The 26508-nt window shown below is 38.9% G+C and overlaps 1 protein-coding gene across 2 annotated transcripts in view; it reads left to right on the plus strand.

The window, feature by feature from the left end:
- The window catches only part of GPC4 (glypican 4), a 136115-nt gene that overhangs the window by 98883 nt on the left and 10724 nt on the right, over positions 1 to 26508 (plus strand). For both annotated transcript variants that reach the window (XM_077145956.1, XM_077145957.1), the window contains 2 exons: positions 11434 to 11825; positions 25342 to 25507. In XM_077145956.1, the coding sequence (XP_077002071.1) occupies positions 11434 to 11825; positions 25342 to 25507 (558 nt within the window). The remainder of the gene's footprint in view (positions 1 to 11433; positions 11826 to 25341; positions 25508 to 26508) is intronic.

Raw genomic sequence — 26508 nt, forward strand, 5'->3', positions numbered from 1 at the left:
CTGTTTTGTGCCCCAGAATATGATATATCCTGGAGAATGTTCCATGAGCACTAGAGAAGAATGTATATCCTGATGTTTTGGGGTATAGTGATCTATATATATGTTAGGTCTAATTCATTTATCAAGTTGTTTAACTTCTCTATTTCCTTGTTGATCTTCTCACTTTGTTTCTATATGATAACTTTCCAAAGAATCCCCATGGACATTAGAATATGAAACACTTTCAATGGCTGCTCCAGTCTGCCTGTTTTTGCTGTGTATGTCCTTATCTTTGGGCGCTTCTGAATGGGAAGAAATATGTGTGGTAGATCAAATTAGCTAGCTGGTTCTGGGAGCTCTGTTAGTTGATATGGAATGGCACCTAGGGAATGGACTGAGCCTGTTTCCCTGTTCTCTGGCTATACTAGCAAAAGATAGAGTTGTATGGTGGGGGTGTGTGTGTGCATAAGTGATAAACAGTGTATTTACCTTATTAGGAGCTTTAGCATTCAAAGTGCATAAACTAATAAAATTAGCATTGGGAAGAAAGGACTGTTCCTACTTTGGCAGGTCCCCCTAGCATCTTATTGATATGCCCACAGCCCCTAATAAGGGTTGCAGCTGGCAGTTGACCTGTTAACCTAAAAGCAATCTGTTGATTTGCTATTAATTGATGAATATTAGTGAATATTCACTAATATTAATGTACCAATATTTTTAGTACACCATTTCCTAGCAGGAACTCTTGAAGAGTGAGATTATACTGAGATTATTACGCCTGCTAAAAGATAATGCATACATTACCAAAAAAGCAAGACAGAGAGGAGATAATCATAAGCCAAAGTATCAGGTTGTCATTAAAAATGCTGGCATTATTCTCCATTTTTCTTACATTTGTGCATGCTTACATTAGTTGTCCTTCACTAAATTCTTTCTTTGAGTTTATTCCACAGATTGAAAAGTCTGATTTGTAGTCTTTACAAGGAGGCTTCTTTTCTCATGAATTTTGTTGATGTGGTAACTTAATGCTTGCATGCCACACCAGGGCTGTGAAACAAAACATTTACAGTACTATTGAAGAGGAAATTAATCATTATGTATAAAAGGCAGCTTCTTAATAATATAAATACAAAGTGATAATTTATAGCATCAAGCAAATGGACTGAATAGAAAGGGTTGTCCGTCTCTTAAGGTTATGGGTTAATTCTAGAAAGTATTCTAGCTCATTCATCAATAGCCAGTCATTGTTTATAAAGGAGTAACTAATGCATTTTATAGCCGAACTAGAGGCCCCTTGACCTGTCTCAAGAATTTTGAATGTTTATTTAATGCAAGACAAGTGGCTGGGGATAGAAGTTCCGGAAGTACATGATGTTCTTTTTTTTTGTTTGTTTAAAGACAGGATATTTACATAAAAATTTTTATATGGCAAATTTTTGCCTTTTGCTCCAGTTTTTCCCATGTTAAATCAGTCCTACTTACATTAAGGGTTATCAAATTTTAGAGCTGGAAAGTGACTTTATGCTCTAGCTTGACTATTGTACTGAACCTGACCTATGGCAGAAGAGGGTGGAATGCAAAAGAAATATGCAGGTTGGGAGTGATTGACCTGCTAATTCCTAATTTTCCTATCCCTGATTCTTTGCCTGATCCTTTTGATACTTGTGAGATATGTATGATAGTCTCTCTTTTATAACATACAAGCTCTCTTCCTCCATTCCCTCTTTTTCACTCCAACCCTCATAGATATCTGGGACATTTCACAGTGTTGCAAGTTAGCTCCATTAGGTATTGCCCTTTGAATAAACAACTCCCAGTTTCATAGGACCTTGGGTCTTCTTAGCAAACCTTCAGCATCTTTGTCGTCATTTATTTCCTCACATATTACTTAATAGTGTGTTTCTTGAACATTTACTGTGTGCCAGCCATTATCCATATGAGGTGAATAATCATAGTAGCCCCATTTTATGGATGAGGCGATCGAGGCTCAGAGAGGTTGCATCATTTGCCTAATCAGGGTTCTATAGCTCATAAATAAGATAACCCATGCTTTCCCCACTATATCTCACTGCTTATCCTTAGATTCATAGCACGTTATGGTGTTTATTTCCATCCCTGGGTTAAGTGGGCATTCATGAATTCAAGGAGTAGCAGCTGTATTGAGCAGTAGAGCATAGATACTTTAAGCCTCCAAACTGAAAATTGAAGGGGAAATAAACTCTGCTCATAGAAATCATATTTCAAATGCTTGTAAACCACCTCCTTTCCAACTCTCAAACACCAGTAGCTTCTCTTAAAACAGACTCTCTCTGACCAGCATTTTTCATGAATCCAAGCAGTTGGCTGCGAGAGAGATGATCTAACTTCCAATGAACTCTGCTTCAGGTCGCTGTGGACCACTAGATTACACGGGGTCTCCATTAGCCACCAAGTGTATTATAATTGGTTTCAGGTGTGATAATTATGAAGCAGTGGTTGCTAGGCATCTCAGGCTTAGACTGCTCCTATTCAGGTGTGATAATTATGAAGCAGTGGTTGCTAGGCATCTCAGGCTTAGACTGCTCCTATTCAGCATTTAAGGTCTGATTTTTCAGAATAATGATAAAAAAAAAATGGAGATGGGCATTGAAGTGACTGAGGAGGTTGCTCTTGATGGCAGGGGACTAGGATTTGAATGTCTACTTTGTACTCCATTCCTTATCATCATGGGAAGAGAAGGGGGAGTGTGGTTGTGCAAGGATTATGCAAGAACATATGAGATGGGACCAGCTTGATCACAGGGACGGATGCAAAAGTTTTTTTGCTGTCTCTTCCCACTAACAAATTATTATGCTTTGGTTGTTATTGTCCCCGATTGGTGTAGGTTTTATAATATAAATTTTGTTCACCAGCGTAATTCAGTTCTTTTGAGTTAAAAGCCTATGAAGAGGGGCAGTGCAACAGTGGCTCAGTGGCAGAATTCTCGCCTGCCATGCCAGAGAACCAGGTTCGATTCTCAGAGCCTGCCCACGCAAAAAAAGAAAAAACAAACACACACACACACACAGACAGACAAAGTATGTAAAGTTGCCCCATATAGTAGGAGAAACTGAGACCAATAAGAATAAGTCTAAGAAGAAATAAATGTGGGTCTTCTGGATTCTTTGACTTTCGTTCTGTGGATTCCTATAGGTGAAATAGATGAATATTTTAAACATGCCATATGTCTTGAGAGATTAAAGGTTTTATAGCTGCTTTCAAAGTTTCTGTTGCACTCATAAAACCAAACGTAGAGAGTGGTGGTATAGTAAAAGTGAACTGGACTGAAATAGTCCTTCTTGAAATTTTCATTACAACCCGATTAGGCAGGAGGCTTAAGATGTATGGTAGAAATTTTCAAGCATTTATTAACCATGTGGTCTTTATATTTGCAACTTACATGGTCACGTTAAAAAGCCTTTAAAAATGTGAAGGCAAGAAGATAGACTTTCTGAGTGATTGAATGAGCTAGGATTTTCTATGAATTTTAGCACCAAGCTACTCTCTTAAAGTATAATCTATATACACACAGTTATCCTTTCTAGACAGAATGTGAGTCTTGGGAGACAGAGAAAAGCCCATGCTGTTGTTGGACCGAGAGGCATGTCATTTTGAAATCAGTGTCCTAATCAACCAGAATGTTTGTCATATTCTCTGAGGTAGCTATCTGATTGTATATATATACAGCTGTGCCAGTCCCTAAGCACTTGATCTGAATGAGGAACTCTAAGAATGTTTTCCTTCCTCTGTAAAATGTTCAGTATCTGGGCCTTTGTTTGAACCTGGAGCACTTTGAAGCTAGAAGGTTGAACTTTGATATTTTATAAAACTTTACAATGAAAACTGAGGCATAGATGCCACTCTGCCTGCTCACTCTTGTGAAGACAACACAACTGTAGAAACTGTACATTAAAAATGCAAGGTCCGATGGTGGCTCAGTGGCAGATTTCTCGCCTGCCATGCCGGAGACCCGGGTTCGAGTCCCGGTGTCTGCCCATGCCACGCCCCCCCCCCCCCCCCCCCCCGCCCCAATACAAGCAAGTTTTGGGAATTATTTACTAAATGCACAGTGAAAGCACAATTAAGAATTCTCAATATCCAGTTGTCTGCCTTAAATGATGTGTGCCGATTTTATGAGCAATATAATAAAAGTCCAACATAGGGAAGGGTCCTTGGTTACCTGCTTCTTTTGGGTTGTGAAGTATTAATAGCTTTGGACTGACATAGGCATGCATTTGATCTCAATAAGCAGGCTCTATTTTTCCAATATATGAGAGCTATGCATGTAATACAGCAGGCATGTAATAAAGAGCACAAAGCATACCTACCTTCTTTGATTCCTGAGATGAGCAAGCACCACTTGACTAGATGTTAGTGGTTCCAGCCAGCATTGGATGAGAAAACGGATCAGATGATTTATTTTTTATTTCTTATTTTTTTTAAATACCAAAAAACAAAGCAAATGCAAAAATTCCTATTTTGATCATTCCGTTCTACATATATAATCAGTAATTCACAATATTATCGCATAGTTGCATATTCATTGTCATGTAGGTCAGATGATTTTAAAAGTCCCTTCTCACCCTGTGATTCCTCAACCTTGAATTCTAGAAAAGTGCTGCTACATTTCGTCATTTACGTTGATGCCTAGTTGACAGAGACTTCTCTCCCTGATACATCATTAAAAAAAAAATTCACACCTAGGAGAGCACCAAGTTTTAAAAGCACGGTTCATTAGAAATATATTTCTCTCCACTTAAAACACAAATGCTTCCTGTGCTAGTTTGAAACTGTTGTATACCCCAGAAAGGCTATGTTTTTAATTCAGTTTCAATTTTGTTGGGTGGGATCTTTTTGACTAAGTTGTTTCCATGGAGATGTGACCTGCCCAATTGTGAAAGGGACCTGTTGATTAGATGGTTTCCATGGAGGTGTATCTCCACCCTTTCAAGGTGGGTCGCTTACTGGAGTCCTTTAAGAGGGAACCATTTTGGAAAAAGCTTCAGAGGCCTTTGGAGATGCAGATGGAAAATGCTCCCAGGGAAGTCCTTTGAAACAAGAAGCCTAGAGAGAAAGCTACCAGATTTTGCCATGTACCTTCCCAGCTAACAAACAGGTATTCCAGACCTATTGGCCTTTATTGAGTCAAGTTATCTTTCACTAGATGCCTTACATTGGACATTTTTATGGCCTTAGAACTTTAAACTTGCAACATAATAAATTCCCTTTTAAAAAACTGTTCTAGGGCGGGCCACTATGCCTCAGTGGTAGAGTTCTTGCCTGCCATGCTGGAGACCCGGGTTTAATTCCCAGTGCCTGCCCATTGTAAATAACAAACAAACAAACAAACAAAACCTGTTCCAGGGTGCATGGGTAGTTCAGTGGTTAGAATACCCGCCTTTCATGCAGGAGATCCAGGTTCGATTCCTGGACCGTGCACGCCCCCCCCCCCCCCCAAAAAAAAAAACCTGTTCCATTTCTGGCCTAATGCATTCCGACAGCTTTAACAAACTAAGACACTTACTGTGAATGCTTCAAGTTCAACACAGCCCCAGAGCTGGTGGTGATTGCTAGTGAGAGGTGAAGTGAGAAAACTTGCATTGGCTGGAGTGGGTCAGCAGAATCACAGATGGCCAGGCCCCCACCTCCAGAGCTTCTGATTTAGTAGGCCCAGGGTAGCCAAGAACTTGAATTTCTAACCAATGCCCAGGTGATACTGATGGCGGCTGTCCTGGGAACCACAGTTTGAGAAATACTAAGTGGATTTTGGAGAGGACATAAGATTTGACTTGAGTAAGACTTCTTACTTGAGAAATATTTCTCTGTAGCTCTTTTCCTGAAGGACTTTCTGGCCTATTCCAGGGAGAGAACTTTGTTTAAATATGCCAGGCCATGGCCTTGTATGGCAGGAAAGATATAATGGGCTTGAATAGTTGTCCTGCCCATGTGTTCACTCTTCGGAGGGAGTCCAATTTTCCTTTCCTTCTCTGAAGAAAACCCAGAGAATAAATGGCACGCAGTTGTAGAAAGGAAGACTAGACAGAAGGAAACAGAGAGGCAAAAATAAAATATGAAACCAGAGAAGAATATGCACTTCAGCCCAAGCTTCAAGAACTTACACGGGGAGGAGTTAGGGCCCTGGAAGCATGCGTATGGAATGTCTTGGTATGTGAAGATTCACACACATTCGTCTCCTTCCAAACTCCTTTGCTTTATTCAGTCCAGGTTTTGAGAGGCTATTTGGCATTCCCTGACAGAGTCTGATTTGCCCACCCATTGTGAGAAGAGAATGGCTTTGTAGTGCTCTTGCTTTTCGACAAGCTCACCAAAGTTCTGGTTTCAAAGGAGGCGTTATATTTTCTCTTCCATGATCGCTTAAAGGTGGTTTCTTATTGACGTGCACCTCATGTTTTGTGTAGGTATTTATTACATTTCCTGCTCATAAAACTTGATAGCACGAGGTGTTTATTTTTATACTAGGCAAGAGATTGTTTAATGATTGATGTTACAGATACAGTTAGCTCCTCTCTTCATTGTACTTCATGAGAAAAGCCTCTGGAGAAAGCAAATTTGTACCTAAGAGATCACGGTCTTTTTTGTTTGTTTGTTTGTTTGTTTTTAGAGAGATTATAATCTTTAGTACTTAGTAAGTGGCTTTCTTTTTTTTCCTTTTAAATTTGTTGTATTTAACTGGTACAGATTTTTTGTGCATTTTAAGATATAAAGAGTTTAATTCTGATTTGACAACAGCAAAAACACAACAGAACATGTCATACAATGGACTACTATATAGCTATAACAAACAGTAAGGAGAAACTTTATGAACTGATGTAGAAAAATTCTGCAGATTGTTATTTTTAGGTGAAAACAGCAAGATGCAGAATATCTAATTTCCTGCCATTTGTGTAAAAAGAGGGGAAGAATATTTTTCCTTATATATTGTATATAATATATGTTCTTACATATAACCTTATATAGAGATGATTATATATATAACATATACATATACTCTAGAATATTTTGCAAGTAACTTGTAATAGTGATTCTCTGTTAGGGAATAGAGGGAGACATTTTTCTATATACCTTTTTTAAAATAACCATTTATTCTTAAAAGCATAATTATATACCATTTATATCCCCCTATTATTGATGCTTAGCTTTGGTATAGTGCCTTTGATACAACTGATGAAAAAATATTACAGTATTACTGTTAACTGTAGACCTTAGTTTGCTTTTGATTGTATTTTTCCCCTACACTCCCTATTATTAACACCTTGTAATAGTGATTTGTTGTAGTTCATGTAAAGAGTTTCTTTTTTTAACTCTTTTTATTGTGTAATATGACATGTATACAAAGCAAAGAAATAAAGAAGCAATGGTTTTCAAAGCACTCTTCAACAAGTGGTTACAGGACAGATCGTAGAGTCTGTCATGGGCTACCATGCAATCCTCTCATCTTTTTCCTTCTAGCTGCTCCATAATATAGGAGGCTAGAGGGCTTAAAGGCTTCTTTATTCTCCAATAGAGTTTTTTTTCCTTCTTTTTTTGTGAACAATAGCATATATACAAAAAAGCTATAAATTTTCAAGTACAGCACCACAATTAGTTGTAGAACATATTTCAGACTTTGACATGGGTTACAATTTCACTATTTTAGGTTTTTAACTTCTAGCTGCCCTAAACTACTGGAGACTAAAAGAGATATCAATTTAATGATTCAGCATTCATATTCATTTGTTAAATCCTACCTTCTGTATAACTCTACCATTACCTTTGATCTTTCCATACCTCTCTTTAGGGGTGTTTGGGCTGTGCCGATTCTAAATTTTTGCTATTGGAAGGGTCTGTCACTAATATAGGGCAGGGAGATGAAACGATCTGATGTTCTGGAGAAGCTGGGCTAGAACTTTTCTGGACCAGGGACCCATTTGGAGTTCATGTGTTTCTGGAAAGTTACTCTAGTGCATGGAACCCTTGTGGAATCTTACATATTGCCCTAGGTGTTCTTTAGGATGGGCTGAAATGGTCCTGTTTGGGGGTTGGCAGGTTATGATAGGTAGCAAGGTCTAACTGAAGTTTGCATAAGAGCAACCTCCAGAGTAGCCTCTCAACTCTATATGAACTCTCTCTGTCACTGATACTTGATTAATTACACTGCTTTCCCCCCTTTTGGTCAGGATGGAATCATTGATTCCACGGTGCCAGGTCTGGATTCATCCCTGGGAGTCATCTCCCATGTCACCAGGGAGACTTTCACCCGTGGATGTCATGTCCCACATAGGGGGGAGGGCAATGATTTCACTTGTAGAGTTGGGCTTAGAGAGACTGGGGCTACATCTGAGCAACAACAGAGGTCCTCCAGAAGTAACTCTTAGGCATGCCTACAGTTAGTCTAAGCTTCTCTGATACCTACAGAAGCTTCACAAGAGTAAACCTCATGATTGAGGGCATGGTCTATTGATTTGTGTATCCCTAAAGTTTGACACAGTATTGGGGATTCCCTAATGGTAAGGTTTAATAGTTCCACAGTCTTTTTCCCATCCCTCAGGGGACTTTGCCAATACTTTCTTTTTTTTTTTAGGAGGGAATCCACAGGTTTTATTGAGATATATTCACATATGGTATATTCTATGGAAAGTGTAAATCAGTGGCTTATAGTGTCTTCACTAAGTTGTGCAATCATCACACTCAATTTTAGACAATAAACATTGCTCCAAAGAGAAAAGTAATAGATAACCATTCATAATCACACACAAAAGAAAACCACAAAGCACCCATATCCATTACCCCTCCTCAATTATTTACCATTAATATTAATGTGGTATAATTGATGAACATTATTAAGGCATTACTATTAAATACAGTCCACAACATGCAATATGTAATTTTGCCTCCATATACTGCTCTATTATCAACTCTTTGTGCAAGTGTTATATATTTGTAGTAGTTCATGCAAGAACTTATTTATATTTGTAATGTTAATTGATGATGTACATTACTTTAAACAACTGCTTTCAACCAAATTCACCTACAATACAGCACTATTACTTATAATTCCAATAACGAAGTACCATCACCTCTATCCATTCCCAAACATTTAAGTTCAACCTCATTAAGAATTCTGTACATATTAGGTATCTGCTCCCCCTTCTCTAGCTTCTGTCTATCTGTAGGTCCCCTATCTTCTTCATTTTAAGACTCTGTGAGTTTGCATTCTCTAAGTGGTTGATATTAGTGAAATCATACAATACCTGTCTTTCGTGTCTGGCTTATCTCACTCAGCAGTATGTCCTCAGGGTTCATCGTGTTGCTATATGCTTCAAGACAGCATTCCTTCTTTTATGCTGCATAATATTCCATCATATGTATATGCCACATGTTTTTTTATCCAGTTATCTGTTGATGGAGACACGGATTGTTTCCATCTTTTGCCAATACTTTTTGATTATCTGCTTAATATACTCTAGGATGTTTCTAGGCATTACAATAATCTATACAGTATTAAAGGACCTCTTTCTTATTCTGTGCTCCCCGTGTTTCAGTTGTTCTCGTGAGCTATGCAGATAGGTTGAATTAGATTATGACAGTAAATTCCAGTTCCAGATCAAATAAATCTTTCTTCCATTGGTTTCAAAGAGTGTGTGTTGTTCTAAAATATAGATACTATCTTCCTTTCTCCTATGTTCTGAATTACTTTAACCCCAACCCGTTTGGCTTCGTTCTTATCTCTAAATATCAGGTAATATATATACAACAGCCTTTCAAAATCCAGAAATAATAATCACCACTCCGGACTTAATGTGTCTGCTCTAAAAGCTTACAATCTAGGCCCCTGTTTTCTTATAAGCATTTTCTAAAGGTCACCATACCATTGTTGTTGTTTTTTTTTTTGTTTCTGGCTTATTTTGTCTCAGCAAATGTCTCACATATTCACTCATATCGTTGCATGCCTCAAGACATTGTTCCTTTTTTGTAGCAGCACAACCTTCATTCACAAGTATAAACCCTTGTCCGCCAATCTACTTTTCCTTTAGTGCATCCTTTAGCCACCCGCCTTCATCGGGGATCATGTAGAAGGCCCAGAGTCCACAATCTATTAACACTCTCAATTTTAGATAATTTCATTGTTCCCAAGAGACAGAAAACCAATAAACACCCTTACGAAATAGGAAATCTAACATCCTCTTAACTGTTGTCCCTCCCCACATTATTTACCTCTGTTGTTGCTGTGGTAGTGCTGATGGTTTCCTTTTTTCCCCCCTGTAACCTAGATTAAACACTCTTTATAAAAGAATCATATCTTTGAAGTAATTCTTGTGAGAGCTAACTCGTATTTCTAGTGTTGATCAGTGGGACACGTAGGTGTATACAACCCTTTTTAATCTTATCTTCAGTATGATATTATTTATAGACCCACTTGAGAACCACCTTCTCTCCTATCTATTCCCTTACACTGGAGTTCAACCTCATTAGCTAACGGTTCACCAATCTCTAGTTTCTATGTATCTCTAAGCCCCCTATCTTCTGTATTATAAGCCCTTGATTATACCTTCTTGTTGGTCATAAGAGTGGACTCAGTATGTGGCTTTGTGGTGGCCCCGAACTTCAAGTAGCCAGATGTTTTCCTATGTCTTCATTTAATTTTCCATGTTGTTTTATACACATAGAAAATCATTGGTTGAATGCGTTGTGTGGATTCACAATGGATTCCACCCGATGGATTGCTGCTCTTGCTGCTCTCTGGCTCTCTCAGAAGGGACGTAAGAAAGAGTTTCATGATGTTACTGAACGAATCCATTCGGTACCTGAGGTCAGCTCACATGCCCCTAATTTGGGCTAGGGAACAATTGAGAACTTATTTTTAGAAGAACATACATGCTTGCTTCTAAGGGTGTTTCATTATGTTTCTTGGCATGATGCATTTTCCAGAAAGTTTTCCTGCACACTATCTAGGGAAGTAAAGAAGACATAAAGAAACAGCAACAATAAAAATTCTTACCCAAATAAAGCAGCACCTTTTAAAACACGTGTCCTGGTCTCAGGTTACAGTGTCGGGCATGGTTATCTTTGCTGTAGATTTTTGGTGTTAAAAGTTCTGAGAAACCTCCATTTTGACCCAGTTTTTCCTTATTTACATTGAGAGGGAGAGAGGAAGTAGTTTTTGTACTGACCCCTCAGAAATTACTGGTTAAAAATTGAATTTTCTTCCTTTCTTAGACTTAGTCACATATGCAAGTGACTTTGGTGATAGAGGTTTCCTTAACAACGGATTCCAGCCGCCAGATTCCCTAAAGCTAATGTACCCTATATACCAGCATCTTTTCCATTTTAACTGCGTGATTTTCTCCGTTTTCAAATTTACTCTAAAAGCATTCAGTTATGTAATTACTGAAAAACCTTTTTTCTTTCTTTCTTCTTGTATATTTTTGGTTTTAGAATTCTTCAAAGAACTACTTGAAAATGCAGAGAAATCCCTGAATGATATGTTTGTGAAGACATACGGCCGCCTATACATGCAAAATTCTGAGCTATTTAAAGATCTCTTCGTAGAGCTGAAGCGCTACTATGTGGTGGGAAATGTGAACCTGGAAGAAATGCTAAATGACTTCTGGGCTCGCCTTCTGGAGCGGATGTTCCGCCTGGTGAACTCCCAGTACCACTTTACGGATGAGTATCTGGAATGTGTGAGCAAGTATACCGAGCAGCTAAAGCCCTTTGGAGACGTACCTCGGAAACTGAAGCTCCAGGTTACTCGTGCATTTGTAGCAGCGCGTACTTTCGCTCAAGGCTTAGCAGTTGCGAGAGATGTAGTGAGCAAAGTCTCTGTGGTAAGTGCTGTTTGCTTTCACTGTTTGTGGGTTTTTTTGTTGCTTTCACTGTTTGTGGTTTTTTTGTTTTGCTTCATTTCAACAAAAAGTTTGGGAAAGGTAGAAAACTGAATCTCAGGATTCTATTGGCTCAATAGCATTCTTTTGTCTTCTCTTCCCCTCCCTTCTTTCCTCCTTCCCTTTTCTCTCTCTTGATTCTTCTCTCCCAAACATTGTCCTTTTATATTATATTAGAATTGTAAACAATACCATGAGGAACATCCTCATACACCATTATTGTTCTTTTGGTTTTCCTGTGACTGGGTTGCATGTACATTTTGGAACCATAAGTTTTTCAATGTGTTTAATGCTACCATGACACTCTTCAGTCCTGTTCTGTTGTCAGTCAAGAGAAAGACACATACACACACAGACCCAACACTGGGTTGCTTTGAGTGACTATATTTGAGCCTAATAGTTGCAGTCTAGAAAAGTGTTTAATATCCACGTTCATTTGTTATAAGGTGTGCTCAGAAAGAACTCTTTAGAAAATGGAGCTTTCTATGAAAATTACTGTAGACCACAGTGCTCTAGCCTGATTACAGAGATTGAAATTGTAATAGGTGATGAGCCAGGTGATGACGTAAATGTAGAGAATTGGACGAGACCCATGTTGTTTAAACTATGCTCTTTGGAGCTAGATTAGTAGGTTCTTCGGGACATTCTTTGATGTAGGGAACGGAGAAGGTGGGCTTCACGGGGGTCAGAATCTGTGCCCTTGCCTCCTGGTTCCACCAGTGTGACATTGCTATCCATGGTTTTATGCAGTAGAGTTTTGAGCAATATTTTAAGAGGAAAACAGTTCTCCTACTCTGTCACCCATCAAAAAAGATGAAATTTGAACACTTCTTGGATTGCCCTCCCAGATTTAAGACTAGCAAAGAGACAGACTCTACTGGGGCAAAGTTATCTGGATGAAGTTCCTTAGTGCTGTAACTTTCAGGTCCTCACAGGAAAAGCCAACTTCCTAAAAAGTCTGCAGACACGAAGACTTTTGTGTCTTCTACTCAGGCCTTTTGCTTGTTCTGAGGATTGGAGTAGTAATGAAAAGAAAACCTGTACAGTGATAAACACTCAAATAGAAACCTGACACCCTAATAGAGAGTTCATTTATTTAGAGCTAGGGTGACCATATAATTTATTGTCCAAACCAGGAGATGCTTATTAACAAATATAACCGAGATAGTACTATATAAACCAGAATGGCCCTGGACAGACCAAAACACATGATGACCCTACGTAGAAAACTTAAATTTACCAAAGTGGAGACCACGATTCTAAAGACTCAAGATTATGAAAAATCAATGCTACAGGATATTTCATAGTAGAATTGGGTGATAAGGATTACCTGATCATTATTAGAATTTTATTTGTTCCCTCTATCCTTCTCCAGGCCACAGACTGTCAGGAAACAATTCTTTCTCGTATATTATTTTCACTCCTTTTCCTCCTGATGTGTTCATTCTAAATCGAAAATATTTGCTGGAGCATATGAGAGTGGTAAGAAGTGGGGAAGAAGTGAAGAGAAGATAGTTATACTTAAAGGAATAATCTGGTTCCTGAACTTCTAACACCCTCTGCAGCCGTTATTTATTTATTTATTTATTCATTCATTTTTGGCCTTACACAACAAAGTTTACTTCTCACTCCCAAGATCTAATGTAGTTAGATGACTCTGAGGATACCTTTCATCCATGAGTAGTGCAGAGATCCGTGCTGCTTCCATCTTACTGTATTGTCTTCTCAAAAGGAGGCATCCACAGTCTTGGTGTGCATTACCTGTCCCTACATCCTATTGATCAGAACTCAGTCTCACTGTCCATCTGCCTACAAAAGAGCCTGGGGAATATCTTTCAGGTATGGGAAATCTCATAACGAATGCACATAACATTGGATATTCCATAAGAGCTGCCATTATTAATCTTTAATTGATTAATCATCAGTCTTGGAGATGTTCACGTTAGAGTCCCTAAAACAGTGCACAGTTGATCCAGATGACAGTTGTTTATTTGTAGTTCACCTAACAAATATATCTTCTTTTAGCAAGTCTCGTGTTCCCCATAAGGTGTCTGTGTGTATGTGTGTGCCTAAGAGATAGACAAGAAGGAAGAAGCCCTTTGCAGGTATTGGAGAAGTGGTTTCTTTCCCTTTAGACTTCCTATTCTGAGTTCTCCTGTTGATTCCTGGGAAGAAGAACCAGGCACCTTCTTGGTGTTAACATCACCTCGTGTTGACCTTCCTTTGCAAGGTTGGAGCCCCATTGGAGAAGTAGATTAAAGGATCCCCAACCTTGGGGAGAGGAGACGGAGAACAATGGGGACGAGGTTTAGAAGTTTAGAAGCTTGTGTTTGTGGCATCGCCCCATCTCCCACAGTTGCTAGAGAAGTAAGCATTTTGCTGCTTCCTGGTGTTGCATTCTTAACATTGTTCTTAGAATTATCTGTGGGAAATCAGTAAGATTCAACACTTAAGCTACAAATACCCCTCCTATCTGATAAAGAGTTTGTCACCCAAAGTGAAAGAGTCACAAGGCGTTTCTTTTATTTAATTTCCAAATATTTTGTTTCAAATCTTTTACCTTCCATATGTATTTTTGGGGCTACATGGTCTGGGAGTTGAACCCAGGTCTCCCACATTGAAGGCAAGAATTCTACACTGAACCACCCGTGTACCTGAAAATATTTTAATATTTAAAGATTATTTTTCTGATGGAAATATATAGAAAAAAAGTAAGGAAAACCAAAGCTGCCCATCATCTCATCACCCAGAAATAGTCACTCTCATCATTATTCCAATTTTACAATTGAGAAAGCAAAGGAGAGGAAGGGGGAAAAAAAGAAGATATAAACTTTTAGATTTTCTTCCTAAACATTTTTAAAAGGACTCTGGAGTTAATCCCCAAATTGTTGGTTGAATTTGGACATCCAATTTCTAGTGTTGCTATTGGTATGAATTTTATTTTAAAAGGAAGACTTACGATGTCTTAGTATTAAACTTTTTATTGTATAATATAACATATACAAAGCAAAGAAAGAAAAAAGTAATACTTTTCAAAAGACTCTTAAAGAAGTAGTTACACAACAGATTCCCGAGCATGTCATACCATACCATTCTCTCAGATTTTTTGTTCTAGCTGCTCCAGAACACTGGAGCCTACAAGGAATATATATATATTTTTATCATCACAATTGATTTTTTTCTTTTTGTGAGAAATAACAAATATATACAAAAACAATAAATTTCAAAGCACTTCACAACAGTTAGCTGTGACTGAATTTGGTACGGGTTACAGTTCCCCAATTTTAGGCCTTTACTTCTAGCTGCCTTAAGATACTTGGATATTAAAACAGATACCAGTTTAATGGTTCAGCAATCATATTCATTTGTTAAACCCTACCTTCTCTGTGAAACTCAACTCCCCCATCATCTTTGATCTTTGCCCCATTCTTTTTTAAATTTATTTTTTATTTATGATGCATAGCCACCTACAGACACAAACATTCTTATCATATGATCATTCCGTTCTTGTTATATAATCAGTAACTCACACTATCATCACATAGGTGTATATTCATCATCATGATCACTTCTTAGAATATCTGCATCAATTCAGAAAAAGCAATAAAAAGAAAATGGAAAAAAATTCATATATACCATACCACTTACCCCTCCCCTTCACTGATCACTAGCATTTCAGTCTACTAAATTTATTTTAACATTTGTTCCCCCTATTATTGACTTATTTTTAATCCATATGTTTTACTTGTCCCTCGATAAGGTAGACAAAAGTTGCATCAAACACAAGGCTCTCACAACTACACAGTCACACTGCGACTGCCATATCATCATACAATTATCTTCGAGAAACATGGCCACCGGAGCGGAGCTCCACATTTTCAGGCAGTTCCCTCCAGCCTCTACATTACACCTTAAGTAAACAGGTGATATCTATTTAATGCATGAGACTAACCTCGAGGTTAACCTCTCGACTCTGTTTGGAATCTGTCAGCCACTGACACTTTATTTTGTCACATTTCGCTCTTTCCCCTTTTGGTCGAGAAGGTTTTCTCAATCCCTTGATGCTGAGTCCCAGCTCATTCTAGGATTTCTGTCCCATGTTGCCAGGAAGGTCCATTCCCCTGGGCGTCATGTTCCGTGTAGAGAGGGGTGTGAGGGCAGTGAGTTTGCTTGCTGTGTCAGCCAGATCTTTCTCCCACTCTTTAGGGGTGTTTGGGCTATGCCCATTCTAACTTTTTCATGTTGGAAAGGTCTGTCGATAATACGGGGTAGGGGGATAGAACTAGCTGATGTTCTGGAGAGGCTGGGCCCTCTAGGTTTCAGGGCTTATCTGGTCCAGGAACTCATCTGGAGGTTGTAGGTTTGTGGAAAGTTACCCTAGTGCATGGAACCCTTGGAGAATCTTATATATTGCCCTAGGTGTTCTTTAGGATTGGCTGAAATGGTTTTGATTGGGGTTTGGCAAGTTATGATAGGTAGCAATGTCTAACTGAAGCTTGCATAAGAGTGACCTCCTGAGTAGCCTCTCGACTCTATTTGAACTTGCTCAGCCACTCATACCTTATTTGTTACACTTTTCCCCCCTTTTGGTCAGGATGGCATTGTTGATCCCACGTTGCCAGGGCCAGACTCATCCCTGGGGGTGACTTTCACCCCTGGTTGTCATGTTCCACGCAGTGGGGAGAGCAATGATTTCACTTGCAGAGTTGGGCTTAGAGTTAAGCCTATGCCTTAGAATTTTTAATTTCTTTAAGATAGTTACTTTCTAAATAAAATCCCCAGGATTGTTAGGATTGATCTCTACTCTCTATTTTTTTTTATTCTCATAACTACCTAAGACATATTTGCATAGTTATATGGAAATACAATGATATAAGCCATATGGCTTAATTTACATAGAGTAAATGTCACTTGCCAATTTACTTGAAAATAATACTTTTTGGGCTACTTTCAGAGTTGTGTTTGTAATTGAAAACTTAAAAAAGAAATGATTTTGTTTCACTACTGAGCTTCTATACTTAAGGATGCATTTGAAAATAAACCCATCAACTGAGCTGGGTTATATTTTCTGAATTGCATAATAAAGACACATAGGCATCAAGTCAATTTCTGAAGGTGCTGAAACACAAATTGTGTAAAATCTGTCTTTGGAACGTTTCTGTGTAAAAGCAGTTAAGTGATGCTTGCACACTGAACAAATATCACATTAATATTTGGAGTATGAATATCAATAAAACATATATTTTAATATAAAGTACAAGGGTATTGGGGCCAAAAATGACCTGGCTATCAAAAAAGGATTTCCAATTGAGCATGTTGAAAAATCTATGTTTGATTTATTAAATAAGAAAGATTCTCTACCAGCCCTGAAGCAGTGTTTTTCATATGGGTTCCCACTAAGTGCCTATGTACTTGCAGGTGGAACTAGAACAACCTGAGAAATGAACATTCCTTCTTTTGGTGCCCAATAGAATGGATTATGTTGGGCCTGAAAAAGACCTTTCAGAGTGGGGAATGCATTTCCTAATTGAAGAGAGCCATCTCATCCACTTCATATACAAAGAGTTCTTTAAAGTCAAACATGAAAAGCCTTAGGGCTACTGATCACATACTTAACTCAGAAACGTCCCCACTTTATCTTCATGAGTGGCATGCCTGTTTTCCAGTCTACTTTTGCTGCAAAAGGGTAGCAGTTATAATTTGATGATGATTTGATGATTTCTATGCCTTTTAAAGGTCATTTAGTACCAGGAAGATAACTAACTGCAAGAGAAAGACCTTTCTTAGTTGAAGTACCCTTTCCTTTTTCTGGACCCAAACATCCAGTGATTTCTGCTGACTACATTGAGCTTTGCAATTCAAACTTCAGAAATGTCCCCTTAATTAGGAACAGATGGTGCAGGAATACCCTGGTGCTACACATCTTTATATTACTTATTCTATCTTTACTTGTCATGGTTCATGATACATTTCTTATTTACCTGCTTGTAGCGGCAGTTTTGCCTGGAAGGGTGAAGCCTGTTGTGGTCTTTCAAAAGTGCACAAGTGGTTACATGCACCATGAAAATTAATAACTCCTATGCCAAAGAGAGCTGCATTCTCATGGTTTCAATTAACACTGACATAATGGGACTATGTCTACACCCCCACCCCCAACTACAGGGGCTATAATTAGAAATCAGTGCCTTACCATGGCAATATCTAAACAGCTGTCCTGCCTTTAAAACAATTCCCCTGGCTCCCCCTTCATTTCTGCCTAGCCACTGCACTCACCTACAGAACCACTCCACAGATGAGTTTCTCATTTCACCCCAATCATTATAAACGTAAATTAAAAAAAAAAAACTCAATACCAAAGTCTCTTAAGGAGCAAAGTGTAGACATTTTTTCTCATTCACAACCTTAAAGACTGGAATTGCAAACTCTAGTGGGATGAGGGTGGGAATGGCAGGAGTGTGGGAAGTGTTGAGGGCTGAATAATTTGAGAGATTACGTACTCATAGGTCAAAAATAGAACCCTCTTCTTCAAGGGGGTTAACACAGTGACTTCATAGGTCATAACTGCATCTAATCGTTTAAAATAAAACAGGATACACGTTCAAATATTTATGCTGCCTCACCTTAACTGCATGTCAACACATATTCCTGAATATTGCGTGTAGTTTATTCTGTATATCTTATTGCATTTAAAACATTCCTTTGTCAGATACATAGGTAGGAAATGTTCATCCTTCTTTCTGTGTGTGTGTTTGAATTCAAAACTAGTTAGGAAGTTGTTGTCCAGAAAAAAACAGAAAAAATTGCTGCACGGCTGTATGTTAAGGAGCTTGGAGTAAACTAAAAGGAAATGTGTTTTTAACTTCAGTGCAGCCTGTTGACTGCCATCACTGTGTAATGTGGCTTAAGGATCGTTCTGAATTACTGAAATGAAATCCAGGCTGCGTGAAGAGTTCTGCTCCAGCATTTTCCTGTTTTCAGGCTGCTTGCAGTAGTTTTTTTAATGTGGCATTTGGAACACGCAGGTTATTTGGTAGAAAAGTCTCCGTCTATATTAAAAAGAGCCATTGCAGAAAGGGAGACTTTTCTGCAAAGACTTTTTATAGCAGAAATGGCATGCAGATGTCATGTTAAATGTATTTCCTGAGGAAGGCAGGAATAAATATTTTTAAAAGTCTTCATAAATTGATAAGGAAATGAGGATCCCCCCCCCCCCCCACTGACTTTTAGTAAGGAACACAGACTGGCTCTAAAAGATTTATTCAAAAGCACCTTTTCAAATTGTCTTAACTTTAAGAAAGACCATGGTAGGTGTTGAAGGATTTTACAAGGACTGGAAATTGGTTCGTCAGTGCACTGCCGTTTCAGATCGACAGCTCAGATTGAGTGACATTTTAGTTAATATAGAAGTATTGAGTTCAAATGACATTCCCTTTGTATGATACCCCAACCCACTAGAACACCAATCAAACCTTCTCGTTCTTATATAAATAACCTCAAAAGCTTTTTCTTATAGAAATAATGCCCTGCTTTCTAGTAGGAATTGATAGTTGACTAAGTTTAGCTGCATGCAATATTTGTAAGATTTTAAAACTTGGGAAAATTTACATTATTTTCTGATTGGTTTTCTTTCCAAGTCTAACAATGTTTTCTTGATGCTTTGAATGCTTAGTGAGCAATTTTATATAAGCATTTACTTTTTCCCCCTCACCCCCTCACCACCACTGGATCAAGGACTTCTTGGACATTACCAGAAACATGAGAGAATTTGAAATGAAGGACCTTTTTGCTTTTTCTTTCAGGAGGCAGTACCTCTTGGTAGTACCTCGAATAGTTTTAAGACCTTCGTGCTGGCTCAATAAGTCATTATGGTTGTACTGAACAACATGTCATCTCATCCAAATGTCTAGTCAAATATTGCTCCCTGTAGAATAGTTGCATCTTGAATTGCCCTCAAACCGAAAAGGTGATTCATCTGGTCAACAAACTTTGAAAACTGCAGATTCTCACTAGAAAACTACCAGCTACATAGCTAAGTGTTCAGTGTGTGTGGTGATTCTGGTCAGGGTCTGGGAGCTTATGGAGAAGGACAAACCCATGTTCCCTCAAGTTCTCTCAGTTTCCCTACAGAAATCAATCCATTTAGCTGAAATCAAAGTGCCTAGGTTCAAATCCTGGCTTTGCCATTTAGTGGAGGACCGTGCATGAGTCTCTTTGCGTCTCCACTTCCTCTTCTGTGAAATGAGACAATAGTACTTGCCTGGTACGATCATTTTGAGGCTTAAATGAATAGATTACATGTGCTCTTATTGAATGTCAGCTATCAGTAGACAATGAACTCTGTCATGGAACAGAATGTTTTCCCTATGAATGTTTACATCAAGACCTTCACGACCATAAAACCATAAAAGCTAAAGGAGCATTTTCTCTCTGAGACTATTAAACCATTCTGGGAGTTAGTAGTTCAGCGAGGGAAGGGAGGAGTTTACAGTTTTCCTTTTCCTGTTGTTTGTTCATAACATTTTGAGAACTAACTATTTAATCTCTTAGATAGGTCTGAAAAATGTGGCTTTTGTAAAAGCAATCATAACTTCCACCCCACCCTTACCCCAGCCCCAAGGATTCTGGAATTTATTGACATCTGGGCTTAACAAGAGCCTTCTAAACAAAAAGGAAAACATCTTAAACCTTAGTCAAGAGCTGTGCCTCAAAGCAACAATCAGACTGATTATTTTATACATTACTGAGGATTAAAGGAAGAACTTGAAGTATAGTTACCCCTGTTTTCAATCCTCATGTGGCATGATCTACGCTTAGTCTTGGGTCTCCTGGAGTAAATCTACTTGAGTAAACAAAAAGTTACTTGGAGATTCAAGAGAACTAATTAATTTTTGAGGGGACAAGGGAGTATAATGTGAATGAACTTGAGTTTATATTCAAAATCAACAAAGCCCCAGAACAAAGTTCACCGTTACATTTAGTTATGGGTGAAAGGTTCACCCCTGGTTTGGCAGTTCAACTGCCAAGAGCTTACAAAAGAGCACCCATCAGTGCCTGCTGTATCACGATGGGACAGCAAGATCCTCTACTGGATCAAGGACTTCTTTGGACATTACCAGAAACATGAGAGAATTTGAAATGAAGGACCTTTTTGCTTTTTCTTCCTTGAGGCAGTGGTATGCCTTTTGCTCTTTCACCAACCTACACCACCTCTTACTAAGAGGCCCTTGAAAGTTCCCAAAGAGAAATTGCCATTTTGTTGACCCACTGGAGTTGTCCAGAGGCACAGTCCAAGGTAGAGATGATACTCTGGGTCCACCGTCTTGGTCAGGATAGCGAGACTGGGGACCGAGGCCTGGGCAGTGGTTGGCGTTACTAGCCCTTCCTTTTTGGGAGATGACACATCACAGGAGACAACTCCTGCTTCTTTAGGTTTCATGACCTTTTTGAAGCTCTTCTGGTGTCTACCAGAGCCTCAGTCTCACACAAGGGATTTGCTTCCGAGGTTCTGAATTCCCTTCATATGAAATAGTGCATGGTGGTCTGGTCTGATTTGTGGTTGTGAGATAAAAGACAGAGTTTCTCTAGCTTTGGTATTTCACGTGTCCTTTCTCATCCCAGTTTTCTTATAACCTCCCCATCTCTCTTTTCAGTTCTGGCATTAGTTAGTGTCTCTATAACATGTTATAGCTGCGTTCCTTGTGATCATTTTTAGTAGTTACACAACAAATCATGTGCAGAGTGTGAGCCACTACTTAGCCCAAGAATGAAATGGAAAAATTCCACCAAACCCAGCGTCGTAATCTTCCTTTAATAAGACTCTACTGTGTCATTTAGTCTCTGATTTTAAAATTTGAACCTCCATCAGCCTCTTTCAAGAGAGAGTACTTACATGGCATACTGCAGAAAATATTTGATTTGCAATTGAACTAAGAATACAATGGACTGTTTACTAGGTTTTTTTTTAAAAAAGAAATAGGAAAAGATTTCTTTGAAAAAATATTTCTTGAATAAAACCATCTTGTTTTGTAGAACTAGCTCCATATTCCAACATGGAAATCCTGACTTGCTTTGCTACTTAAATTATAAATACATTCCAGAATAATCCTTGGCACATAATAGGTGCACAGTACCCATTTGCTGACACTAGCTTTCTACATCTCTTCTTACTAGGACATTGTCTTCCTGCAAGCATAATATTCCACAAATGCTAAGTGGTGCGCTTTCATTTTTTTTTCATAGTCATTACATAATAACTCTTTACTTCTTGAAAGTCTAGCCATTTAGCAATCCCATAGGTGTGGGACCCAGCATCAAATAAAGAAGAAAAGAAATGATGTCTAAGGTTAGAGTACCATATCTTGTACTTAAGAAGGCAGGAGGCTGCAGCCATACATCCCATAAGTCACAGAGGCAGGCCGGAGCCCAGGGTTGAGTTCATGTTCTGTTCTCTTTCCACTGAGCACTGCTACAGTCTAGAAGTAGACTGGGTATCTGGATGCTCTGTCCTGTGATGAAGAATTACAAGAAGTAATACAGGGATTCAGCAGAAAGGTAGATTAGGTTAGGTGTTTTCAAATCACAGCTCTCATCCCATTGGTGGTCATAAAGTAAACTGGGGGATTCCCAGTCAGCATTTTGTTCTATTTTTAATTGCTTATTTGAGATTTTTAAAAATCCTGTATTATACTACTAATTAAATAATATTTGATATTTTTTAAAAAGTAGGCAGGTGGGTACACGGGTAGTTCAGTGGTAGAATTCTCACCTGCCATGCAAGAGACCCGAGTTTGATTCCCGGCTCATGCAAAAAAAAAAAAAAGAAGGAGGAGGGGATATATCATATATCTCTTTTTCACAAATGTTTGATAAGGTACAGTAACCATGTGACTGTCAGCAAGTTGCTTAATCTCTTGGGCTTTGGATTTCTCATCTCTTAAATGTGAACCCTGCAGTCAATGATCTCTGTGGCCCCCTCCCATCTCTAAGATTTCTGGGATCTTTTATTTTTAGCTATCCAGAAAACCTAGTTATGCAGACGGGCCATTCCTCTGGGGTGTTAGCCAAGTTTTACTGCACATTAATACATCCTTAAAACAGCTAATTTAGTGCCCAAGAAAAAAACATTTGGGATTGGTTAAAACTGTGGAAAGGCCTTAATTCTTTGTCAGGAATACACAATTTTTTGTCAGTATATACAATTACCATCTTACTGTTGCGTGTGCCCCCACTCCCCCTTAAGCTAGAGTTCTGTTTGGGACACAGAGCTCTCAGATATAGGTGCCTGACAGTGTTGGTTTTCTCTTGTTAGTGATAGTCCCCTGTTCCTGTTCCTAAGGGCACGTTGGTAAGTAGTTCCAAAGTAGCGCTCCAGAGCTAGTAAAGTGCATTGCCAGGCTGCCCCACATCCCAGCATTTGTTTCCTGCCTTGGTATTGCTTCCAGAAGTCCATGTTTGCAGAACTGGTCTCTACTGATAGAGAGGATGCACTAATCCTCTGCTCCTGACTCCAAAGGAGGAAAATGGGGCAGAGAATGAGGAAACTGGGGAATATTTAACTTACATTCAACATGTGTGGTACCAAGCCACGATAATTTCTTCTAAGCATTGATGGAAATGAATGACAGGCTGGAACCAGCTCATGGTCTAGATAGGTTCAATTTATAGAACCAGGAAGATCATTTGTTCCACCTTACAGAGTGAGGAAGACCAAACGATGTCCTGTTTCTTTGCAGAGGATGACCAGCCCCATTTGACTTCAGTATCATTTTCCTACTTCTCACTTGCCTTCCTTGTGAACTTGTAATAAATAGGCCCTTGTATCCTGCCATATGATGTCTCAGTTCCTACCCGGTGACAGAGCCATCTGGCCATGCACATACCTCTAAACCTCATTCCCCATAATTCCTCATCTCCATTCCAAGATGTCACGCTTATGCCCAGTATATTCTTTTAGCTTTTGTTCATTTCATTTCATTTTGGGATGTTCTTGCCTCATTTGACCACCTCAGTCCAACTCCTTCAAAATTTTCCTTTTTTGATTGCATAAATCTTTGTATATTTATTATAACATACAAATACATTATCTCAAGACAATGAATTTGTTTCTTTTTAAGAAAGAAATTCAGAAAGATCAGTAACATTTACACACAGCATAATGTTGCTGAATACTCAAAAAATATCCATAGATACAAAGGTCATTCTACAATTAGATGATGCTCTTAGCAAGTTATTAAGTGTCCTCCATTAGAATTTTAAAACACAGGCTTAAATACTCATGTCTTTTTTTAAAGACATTATGGTATTCTGAAATCGTGGGAGGACCCCATTCATAATGCCATTCTCAAACCCAGCCCTGTTTAATTATTAATTAATTATTAATATGAAACTTATGTTTAGATTATTAATAATTATTAATTATTAATGTCTCGTATCACCTAACAATTCTCTTAAGCACCTCCTACTGAAAGCTGGGTATCCTAAGATGACTAAAACATTGTCTCATTCTCAAGAAGACCCAGGAAAAGCCACTTGAACAGGAGAGTGAATGAAAATGGAACTTTTTGCTTAGATAGACATCATATTGGCAGTCATTAATTAACAATAACAGCAACAACGTTTTTTATTCTACACAGTGTTTGAAAAATTTTTCACAAATTCTGAAATTTGGCTTCTCCAAATTTGGACCAGTATTCTAAAGATAAATCTCTGTCAAATTTTTGTTGTTGTTGTTGTTGTTTTATCATTATGATCAGCTTTTTTCCTTTTTTGTGAAAAATAACGTTTGTACAAAAAAGCAATGAATTTCAAAGTGCATCACAACAGGTCGTTGTAGAACAGATTTCAGACCAACTCCTTCAAAATTTAACCGAAGTCCCACGTCTTCCACTCGAGGCCACTCCTGGCTATGGAAGGCATTCGTGTTCCTGGAAACTTTTAAGTTATATGACTATTCTGCCACGTAGAACACATTAATTACACCTTCTGCACAGTTCTCACTGAATGGAGGATACACGTCTTCTAAACCTTGAATGTGGGGTTAAGGTCCGAAGGGCAGTCTTTGAGGAGATGTGATGGTTTTCCAGCTGGGGAAAGGTAAACCTGGTGATAGTAGAGGACATAGCAGGCCATGCTTGGTGAACAAATGAAAGTAGTCTCCCCTACTGACCTTGCATTTCCCAAGACTTTGAAACAATTGAGCAATTTTAAATCAGCGTGTGTGGTTGGGGCAGGGTATGTGTGTATATGTTGGGGGAGTTGTGTGCGTGCCTGGGTGGAAGGGACTTAGGGAGGGAAGATGGGTGGGAGTTTAACGATTGGGAGATGTGTACAGCTTGGTTTGTTTAAGGCAATGCCCTGTTCCTGCCCTCTCCTTCCCCCTCCCCAGCACACACCTTCCCTTTCTGTAATATGCCTCTTTGGCCTGCTTCGTCCATCTGAACTTCCACTGCCTGTCTTTTAGGTAAATCCCACATCCCAGTGTACCCAGGCCTTGTTGAAGATGATCTACTGCTCCCACTGCCGGGGTCTGGTGAGTGTGAAGCCATGTTACAACTACTGCTCCAACATCATGAGAGGCTGCTTGGCCAACCAAGGGGACCTTGATTTCGAGTGGAACAATTTCATAGGTGAGCGATTGATGTGTCTGTCTCACTGGATATAAGGAACAAGGATATTGCTAATTGCTAGCTGTGGAATTTCAGTTCATCTTTTGTTGTTTACTGGCACCTTAACTGTGCTCGGAGTTCATAGCATTCTACAGGTATACGTCCCCTTGAACTCAGGGAGACATTTCTTAAGATGTTAGACACAACGACTACCAAGTTTTAACAGTGAGAAAATACATTTTTTAAAAATATGTATTTTTATTGAGATATCTTCACACACCATTCAGGCCATCCAAAGTAGACAATCAGTGGCTCACAGTATCATCACATAGTTGTGTATTCATCACCATTATCATTTTTAGAACATTTGCATCATTCCAGAAAAAGAAATAAAAAGGAAAAAGAAAACACCCATGCAAACCCCATACCCCTTACTCCTCCCTCTCACTGGCCACTAGTATTGCAATGAGAAAATACTTTTTTGATGTTTTCCCCTAAAGGTAAGTTTTAGTTATGCATCATAGGCTTGAAACCATGTAAATGCTATTGTGCAGCCCTCACTGAGCTGTGAGAGTGGCTTTTAGAGTGTTCTGTGGGTTATACTGCAACCCAGTCATCTGCAAACTGGCCAGATACCTGGTTGATATTTGAATCAGGGGAAAATCCGATTGTGGAAATTTGGGGGTTCTTTTCCTCCACAGATTATTGAGCAATACCAGACTGCTCTGGTGAGGGTGGAAGGACTTTTGCCCTGATGATTTTTGAGCCGAGTGTTCCCACGTATACTTTCTACCTAGAAAACCATTACTGGGGCCCAGGCAGCAATTTACGAGAAGTGGGCCCTTTATGAGAGGATTAATTATGATTTGTGGAGAAGGCCCCTATTTAAAAAGGCAGCCATCAATCCCTACTAAGTGCATATATTAGTCCTGAGCATCAGTGGCTGCTGTGGAAGTCCCTCACGCTGTGTGTCATGGAATGGCATACATATAATAAGAATTTACAAAGACAAGCCCCCCCCC

The sequence above is a fragment of the Tamandua tetradactyla genome, chromosome X (assembly GCF_023851605.1).
Source record: "Tamandua tetradactyla isolate mTamTet1 chromosome X, mTamTet1.pri, whole genome shotgun sequence".
In the NCBI taxonomy this organism is placed as follows: Eukaryota; Metazoa; Chordata; class Mammalia; order Pilosa; family Myrmecophagidae; genus Tamandua; species Tamandua tetradactyla.